Source organism: Conger conger, chromosome 13 (genome assembly GCF_963514075.1).
Source record: "Conger conger chromosome 13, fConCon1.1, whole genome shotgun sequence".
NCBI lineage: Eukaryota > Metazoa > Chordata > Actinopteri > Anguilliformes > Congridae > Conger > Conger conger.
The window spans coordinates 2,905,747-2,915,081 of record NC_083772.1 but is presented as its reverse complement, the minus strand read 5'-3'; the positions used below and the strand labels follow the sequence as shown (position 1 = coordinate 2,915,081).

The following is a 9,335-nucleotide window of genomic DNA, read 5'->3' as shown; positions in this document are numbered from 1 at the left end:
TTATTTTAATTATATTCCTATACAATAATTGCGACCTATGTAAACTCTGAGTCACCGCTGACGTGTAGGGATGGAGGTAATTAAGATTTGATTCATTCAATGCCATTATTGATTCTACTTATTGATTAATTTTAATTGTATTGTAGACACATTTTAGAAGCTAGAGCTAGAGTTGGCCTAGCTTTTATTTCCCAAAAACAAAAATGCATTTTTCTGCAGCAGCAATAAGTTACTTTTTCTTACAGCGTTGCTTGAACAGAGGAAAATAAGAATAAGTAACTAAGTCTAGTAACTGTACAGACAGTTAAGAAATGTTTGTTAAGTTCAGCCTAGCTCCTACGGTGTTTTAAGTGCTACATGAGGTAAGAGTCAGTATCAGAGCAGCAACAGTCAACAGTGCTGTCAGATGTGGGGAGGTGATGTTGCCGTTTCATAGCTAAACTTGAATGAAAAACGATCATCGTGTACTAATGTTAGCTAATGTAAAACTGTAATCAGAACTACTGATATACTATATTTTAACTACTCAAGTCCTTAAAGATAGCCAGTCAGGCTCGTCAAGCATTTTTTAGTTCTTATTTTACTGCCACAGTTTCATTAAACTGCTCTTACAAGCAATGTTTCTTGTGAGGTCCTTTTGTATTGCGTGTTTGTGTGTATGTATTTCACATAATAATAATAATAATTTTATTAATAATAATAGTAGGCAGCACGGATGGTGCAGTGGGTAGCACTGCCGCCTCGCAGCAAGGAGGTCCTTGGTTCGAATCCCCGTCGGCCGGGGCCTCTCTGTATGGAGTTTGCATGTTCTCCCCGTGTCTGCGTGGGTTTCCTCCGGGTACTCCGGTTCCCTCCCACAGTCCAAAGACATGCAGGTTAGGCTGATTGGAGAGTCTAAATTGCCCGTAGGTATGAGTGTGTGAGTGAATGGTTTGTGTGCCCTGCGATGGACTGGCGACCTGTCCAGGGTGTATTCCTGCCTTTCGCCCAGTGTATGCTGGGATAGGCTCCAAGGACCCTGTTCAGGATAAGCGGGTTAAGATAATGGATGGATAATAATAGTAATAATAATTCATTTTCATAAAAGTAGTGATTGCAATGAGACGTTGAATAACCCAATGTTTTGGCAAGATTTAACCCAGCAATGTAGTTATTTTCACTCAATGTATGGGTCACATGATCAACCCAACAGTCTGGGTTAAAACCATCTAACTATATCTCTCTCATGTTCACCATCACCCTGGCCCACTCCTTGGGAAAATCTTGTAGACGAGTGATAGGCTAAACCTTTCATTGCAGATAATGGTGTCAATGCTCATACCTACAGTAACCAAGCACATTACAGTTTTAATGAAAACAGGAAAACCATAGAATGAGCAATTTATCAGTGAGCAATTTATTAGATAGACCTGTAATGCAAATAATTAATCTGCCAATTATGTGGCTGCAACCAGACACATAAAAGCATGCTGACGTGGTCAAGAGGCTCAGCTGTTCAAAATGTTAGAAAGAGGGAGAAATGTGATCTAAGTGTCTTTGACTGTGGAAATATTGTTGGTGTCAGACAGGGTGGTTTGAGTATCTCAGAAACTGCTGATCTCCTTTGATTTTCATGCCCAACAATCTCTAGAGTATGCAGAGAATAGTGCAAAAAAACCCCCCCAAAAAATCCAGTCTGTAGCAGTTCTGCAGGCAAAAACACTATTGATGAGAGAGGTCAGAGGAGAATGGCCAGAGTTGTCGAAGGTGACAGTAACGCAAATAACCAGGCATTACAACAGTGGTTGAACAGGTGGATAGTCTACCGCAGCAGAAGACTTAATAAGTAAAACAAATAGGTCTAATAAATACCTAAGTGCTCGCTGAGTGTATATTGAAAATGATGTGCATTTGTGCAGCTGATAACTGGTACATATGGAGGACGGTGGTTGACGCATTGGTTCTGTAGACAGTGGGCTGTAATGTGTAACGTAATGAGAGACCAGCATCCTCCCTGCCACCTCTCCTTTCCTTCTCCTTCGCCCCGGAATGAATCACACTCCTCCAGTCCCACACTCTCTGTCCTTTCATCATACCGCTCAACACCAAGTCACAGAACGCATTTACACGTTCCAAAATTAAACCTTTTTGCAGGTCTTGTCTGCCGCTCTGTTTTTGACCAGAGACGGCCTGCGCATTGTCAGCGCTGCGTACGGTGTATCGCCTCTCCCCGGATGGGCTAACGATGTTTCGCGCGTTGTTTATTCAATGTTCAAACTAGAGGTCAGTCTGAGTATTTCTTTTATTTTACCATTTGACTTGATTATTAGCTTAATCCAACATTCAATTCTGTGCTGAAATACAGAATTTAATTTAAAAAAAACTTCATCACATATTATTATTACATTTTGTACATTTATTTGCATTCGCTCTTATCACGACAGCACACGTTGACTTTAGTCCGAGAGTCACTTTGGTGTGTCACTTTGAAGTTCCCCCTTGAACTCCTTGCCAAGGCCATGGGCTCAGTCTTGACTCTATACTTCCCAGAAGGACCATGTACAGTCTCTCATTCACTCAGGGAGTGAATCTGATTGGCTATACTGACACATCTCACAGCAAAAGGACAGTGCACTGACTAAGCAAATCAGCACGTGTAACACAGACACGCAGAAACACATACCCACTGGTATATACATATGTACACACATTCTCACCTCTATGTATGCATACATGCTTGTGTGTGCACACAGACATGTATACAGGCACATACACATGTTTAGTAGCTTCTCTTCAAGGCCTTGGTAAAAGAAAGTGTTGAATTGTGTGGTCATTATACATCATCAATAGAGAGACGTCTCCATTTCCTGTATCCCCTCTTTGCTGTGGTTCAGGAGGGAGGGGTGTAGACTCCTACAGGCCAAACAAAAACAGCTGAGGGCTATGTTCCATTCTCTGGTGTCCAGGTCTGGGTCATTTATATGTCACAGATTAAAATATATCTGTGAAAACAAAAACATTCTCCAATGCTCTTCCTACTTCTTCAACTCAACTTTGGGTTTGTAATATTTATTGATAAAAAAAAACACGCACACAAGTCTGGGAAAGGACATATTTATTGTCGGTCTTGGAGCACTGTTGTAGTTTACATTTACCAGAATAGTGTCCAGTGGAGCAGGGCGATTAAGTACTTAATTAAAAGGGGAAGCTCAGAAACAGATTGCAAAGGTCAAGCATTCTCTACAGAAAACAGCTCCTGGCACTCCAAGTGTAATTTTAGGCACAAACACACAGACACACAGAAACACACAAATATAGTTTACCTGATGTGGATGTAAATATGTAGAAATTGTCGGTGACTGCAGGTCTGCACCTCAACCTCATACTCATTGTTTCATTTAAAATCCAGTGTGCTGATTAAAGAGCAAAAACAACTAAAAAATTCTATCACGGTCCAAATATTTACAGACCACTGTGCATTCAGCACATTACACATACATACCAACACATGTGTACAACGCAAACACACACACACACCACAGCAAGCCCTGTGTGCACAAATAAGATGTTTAATTGTTTCTCATAATGTTTATCTTGCTCTCAATAGCAAATTACAAGTTACATCCTCATTTTTCAGATCTCAGAGCCTCATTTTTCATTTCATCGACTCCATCACCATCTGGTGGCCGTAAGGTGAACGAACGTGAAATTATAGCCTGGCTCAAACTGGAGCAATAAATAGGAAATGGTATTGTAATATATTTATTCAGTTTTTGATGGTTCGTTCTTAATAAGTTCATATTCCATCAGTTTCTTCCAACTCCATCTGTTAAGTGTAAGTTCAAGTAGCATTCCATTCTAGTCGTGTGAAATTGCATGGTGTTTGCGCATACACACGTTACTTAACTACCTGAGTAGATTTGCTGTGCTCCTGGCCAGAGAATGTTCATGACGCAATAATTTGCAAAATGTGTTCTGAATTTTGTTTTTACACAAACCTTCTAGCCTCAGGTGTACAGGAAGATTGGACACAGTCCTCTTGATCCAATAATGTGGAAAAGTACATTTGTCTGGCACCAGAGGGGTGTGATGTGGCTTTGAGAGGTAGAGTGTGAGTGAAATCATGGACTCCACAGCCACAGTCGAGCAGTGCTTTCTGCCCTGTGCTGCGTGCCAGATGGCAGGCAGGAGGGTTAATTTAATCATCTCGGGATGAAAACGACACTGTAAAAAACTGCAGACAAAAAAGACACGGAAAAAACAACAGAAAAAAAGAACACAAAATGTAATGAATCCTCCCCATCAGGCATTCAAAATTCAGACATTAACACATTTTTGATGTTCTTTAAAGACTGTCATTTATTTCTGTAAATGCCTATTAAAATAAGCGTGATCGTGAGTAACCTACTGAAAAGTGAGTGATTGTGTGTTGAATGTTGTTACTTGTGCTCATGTCTGGTCTCTCCTGTGTTGAATGTTGTGTGGGGCTCATGTCTGGTCTCTCCTGTGTTGACTGTTTTTGCATGTGTGGGGCTCATGTCTGGTCTCTCCTGTGTTGAATGTTGTTGCGTGTGTGGGGCTGATGTCCTCTCTCTCCTGTGTTGAATGTTGTGTGGGGCTCATGTCCTCTCTCTCCCGTGTTGAATGTTGTTGCGTGTGTGGGGCTGATGTCCTCTCTCTCCCGTGTTGAATGTTGTTGCGTGTGTGGGGCTGATGTCCTCTCTCTCCCGTGTTGAATGTTGTTGCGTGTGTGCGGCTGATGTCCTCTCTCTCCCGTGTTGAATGTTGTTGCGTGTGTGGGGCTGATGTCCTCTCTCTCCCGTGTTGAATGTTGTTGTGTGTGTGGGGCTCATGTCTGGTCTCTCCCGTGTTGAATGTTGTGTGGGGCTGATGTCTGGTCTCTCCCGTGCTGAATGTTGTTGTGTGTGTGCGGCTCATGTCTGGTCTCTCCTGTGCTGAATGTTGTTGCGTGTGTGGAGCTGATGTCTGGTCTCTCCTGTGCTGAAAATGTTGATGTCCTCTCTCTCCTGTGCCCTGTGTAGGAAGCTGAAACGCGTGCTCTGCAGTCACCTGCGCCTCATGTGGATGGTTCTCACGGCTCTGACGGTCCTCATCGTCGCCGTGCAGATTCTGGGTGTGGTGCAGCAGTCCAGGTGGGTCTGTCTACGCGGTGCTTTAAGGTTATGTGCGTGACACGTGCCAGAAATCCGTTTTTAACACAGCCGCATGTGATTGTGTGAGTATATGTGTGTGTGTGCTGACCATACAGACCTGCTTCCACTTAGCCAAAATTCAATTGTGGAAATATACAGTGTATATGCGAGTACTTTTGCCTGGATTTTCTTGCTGGTAAAAAAAAAATATATGAACTAGAAAATTGGAATAGAGGAACTGAACCACTTTGTGATCAGTGGGAAAAACAACCAATCGATCAATACTGCTGCATTGGCACCTGTTTCTGGAACTTACCGTCTGCATTGATTTTATCTCTTTTTTTTTTAGAAATGTCAAAGTTATGAAACAGTTCACCGATGAGAAGCTCTTCAGCATGCGGTTCACAATCGAGTTCCAGAAAGCATTAGCGACAACGCCGCTGCCGTGGCAACAACTCCAGTCCGACCTCGGGCCTGAAACCGAATATATTCGGCAGATAAGCCCGGGAGCGTCTGCGAGAAGCGGAACGCGTCGGCGGGAAGCTGAGAAAACGGAAAAGGTCCCCATTACAGGCCAGCGTCTCGGGGGGAAGGCACTGTCAGAGAAAAGCCCCCTGTTTACTTCACCCAGAGGTCACGTCAACAAGTTCACCGAAATCACACAAACACGGAGAGGAAAAGGAGGTCGACTGGTGTCAGCTGCCTCTAAACTCAAAACGAAAAAAGCTCTCCCCCTCACAGCCGCGGATGACTTCCGGTCCGTGCGGCTTGCGCCCTCCGTGCTGACGGAGGATCCCCGCCCTCACAGGAAGCGGTTGACCAGCAGACGCAGTGCCAGCAGTCCTCGACTGACCGGAGCGAAGCCTCAGCGCTCCGCCCCCGCGCGGGCCGCTGTGCAGACCTCGGACCCCGGCAGAGAGCTGCTGAGGAGGAGGCCCGCGCCCCCGGCCCGGTCAGCGCCGCGTCTCCCCTCCGCCGCGCCAGCCAGCGTCGCCGCGGCTGAACCCGGCCGAGGGGCCCCCGCCTGCCTGCCGCGGGGCCACATCGTCTTCCTGAAGACTCACAAAACGGCCAGCAGCACCATCCTGAACATCCTGTACCGCTACGGGGACAGCAGGGGCCTGACGTTCGCCCTGCCCCTGAACAAACACTACCAGCTCTTCTACCCCTTTTACTTCGCGGCTCATTTCGTGGAGGGCTTCAGGCTGAAGGCGGTGAAGGAGTACGACATCATGTGCAACCACATGAGATTCATGCCGGCAGAGGTGAGGATCCGTCGAGCTGCGTGGGACAAGCAGATTACTGTGCTCATTTCATGCATGTGTGCATGAACTTAACCAGTATACACACTCTGTGAGCACTTTATTAGATATTTATGAGACCTATTTTTTTTTTTACTTATTAGGTCTTCTGCTGCTGTAGCCTATCCACTTAGGGGCTTGATGCGTTGTGTGTTCAGAGATGCTCTTCTGCATACCACTGTTGTAATGTGTGGTTATTTGCAGTGCTATCACCTTCCTGTCAGCTTTGACCAGTCTGACCCTTCTCCTCTGACCTCTCTCATTAACAACTGCTGCTCACTGGATGTTTTTTTCTTTCTTTTTCATACCATTCCTTGCAAACTCTAGAGACTGTTGTGTGTGAAAATCCCAGAAGATCAGCAGTTTCTGAGATACTCACACCACTCTGTCTGGCACCAACCATAATTCCATGGTCAAAGTCACTTAGATCACATTTCTTCCCAATACTGATGGATGATGTGAACATTAACTGAAGCTCCTGACCCATACATGCATGATTTTATGCATTGCACTGCTGCTACACGATTGCTGATTAGATAATCACATGAATAAGTGTTCCTAATAAAGTGCTCAGTGAGTGTATATATACTGTCCGCTCAAATTGTATTGGAACGGCAAGGTCAATTCCTTTGTCTGATACCAAATGTGCTATGTTCTAAGTAGTGTAACACATCTAGGTGTAAATACCAGGAAAAAAAAGCTGAAATTCTTCTTCTCGTGTTCATTTTCTTTATCTCAACCACAAATGTATTCAGTGTATTTCAATAACAAAGGAATTGGCCTTGCTGTTACAATACTTTTGCAGGGGACTGTGAGTACACCTTGCTATATTCATACCCCCTAGATTTGTATTTCTTCTCAGAAATTGGCACAACCGTTTTATTAAATTAATGTGAAACTGATCCAGGGAAAAAGAGCCAAGGAAAAAGCATGTGGCAAGTACCTCAGTATACCTTTGCTAGTGGCAATAGAAATCTGTCAATACCTGTTAATGAAATAACACATTGTGCCTATATTTAGGTATAGTCTAAACAATTTTGTCTTTTTAAAATCCAGGTATTTCCATCAATTATTTTCACAATGCTAGGCTGTATTGCCATGACGTGTACATAAAAATCTCCATAATTCTTCATTTGCTTTGTATTTATCAAGAAATTGCTAATTTATCTTATCATTTCAGTACTTCAGTACTCCATCAGGCTTGCTTATGCCCCTACTGCCTGTACTAATTTCACATTTTGGTTGTTTTCCATCTCTAGATCAAAAGAGTAATGCCAGAGGATGCTTTCTATTTCTCCATCCTGCGGAATCCAGTATCCATGATGGAGTCGATATTCATTTATTACAAAGCCATTCCTGCCTTCCGCAAGGCCCGGAACTTAGACGACTTCCTCAACAACGCCTCGCACAGCTACAACGCCTCGCTGAGCAACAACCACTACGCCAAGAACCTCCTGGCGTTCGACTTTGGCTTCGACAACAACAATAACATTGTTGATATTCAGAGGCAGGCTAACCTATCCATCTCCGCGATCGAGCAGAACTTCCACCTCATCCTCATCTCGGAGTACTTCGACGAGTCTATGATCATGCTAAAGAACGCACTCTGCTGGTCGCTGGACGACGTGGTCTCGTTCAAACTCAACAGCAGGAGCAATAGGACCCGCCAAGAGCTGTCCCCGTTCACCATGGAGAAGATCAAAGCGTGGAACTCGCTGGATTGGAAGATCTACCAGCACTTCAACGCCACCTTCTGGCGGAAGGTGGAGCAGACGGTGGGCCTGGACCGCATGAGGCAGGAGGTGGCGCGTCTGCAGGAGAGGAGGAGGCAGCTGATGAAGACCTGTCTGAAGGGGGGCAGGGCCGTGGACCCCTCCCAGGTGAAGGACTCTGCCCTCAAGCCCCTCCAGTACGGGGCCGCTGTCATCGAGGGCTACAACCTCAACCCCGGCCTGGACAGGGCCACCAGAAAGCGGTGCCAGGACCTCATCACCCCTGAGCTGCAGTACACCACTGCGCTCTACGATAAGCAGTTCCCCAAGCTGTCGGCGAGACTGGCCTCCACCGAGAAGGAGGCCTCTCCATTCAAAGGGAGGACTCGGGAGGCCAGGAGACGCATGAATATCCCACCCGGCTATGAATCTAGGACTATATTCTGACGTGATGTCGAAAGTTTATCTCGTAATCCGTTCAGGCATTTTTGAGAAAACGATATATTTGCCGGGGACTACACCTAAGCGAATGTTGTCTTGAACTGCTTCTTATTGTGGCTTAAATGCATTGCTAGGTGATTTCCATACCTCGCCAAAGTAAAACTTGGTATGCTCAGTTACTTGTATGGCCTTTCCTACCCTTTCTGACAAGGTATAATGTGTGATATTCAGGTGACGGACAGTTGAGGAATATTGCTGATTTCGCACAGCAGAATGAATATACAGACGTGCGTAACCATCCTATGAGCATTTGCATTTCAGGCAAATCTTTGCAACCATAAATCTGTGCAGAATACACTAAGCTTTCACCACAGGGATGGGCTGTACTGCCATAAAACTAAAAATGTGTTCAGCTTATCCTGGGGATACTTATCCGGCTGTTATGCAAACATTACTGTAGGATGCATCAGTATCAGAAGACAAGTTTATTTTAGCGTGTGCGTGGGTTGAAGTTTGGTGGTACAGCAAACTTTGGTCTGTGTATATTCCGATATTTTACTTTTGTAATTAGTTTCATGTTCATTTGCCTCCTAAATCCAACCCCACGTCCATGTCATATGAGGTGGTAACAGACAATTACAGGGTTTAGACTGGCTATAGATAAACCTGTAACGGCACTGGCTAACGGAGTGTTACAGGGCTCTGGTTAACCTAATCTAAGTTCCATTTTAAATGTGATGCAGGTTGGT

General features: G+C 44.7%; 1 protein-coding gene across 1 annotated transcript; it reads left to right on the top strand.

Annotated features, from left to right (window-relative positions):
• Positions 1 to 357: 357 nt before the first annotated feature.
• On the top strand, positions 358 to 8,592 carry gal3st2 (galactose-3-O-sulfotransferase 2). The gene is made up of 4 exons (XM_061217663.1): positions 358 to 362; positions 5,022 to 5,132; positions 5,482 to 6,397; positions 7,693 to 8,592. Exons 1-4 carry the CDS (start codon positions 358 to 360, stop codon positions 8,590 to 8,592), a joined length of 1,932 nt encoding a protein of 643 aa, XP_061073647.1.
• Positions 8,593 to 9,335: the final 743 nt, after the last annotated feature.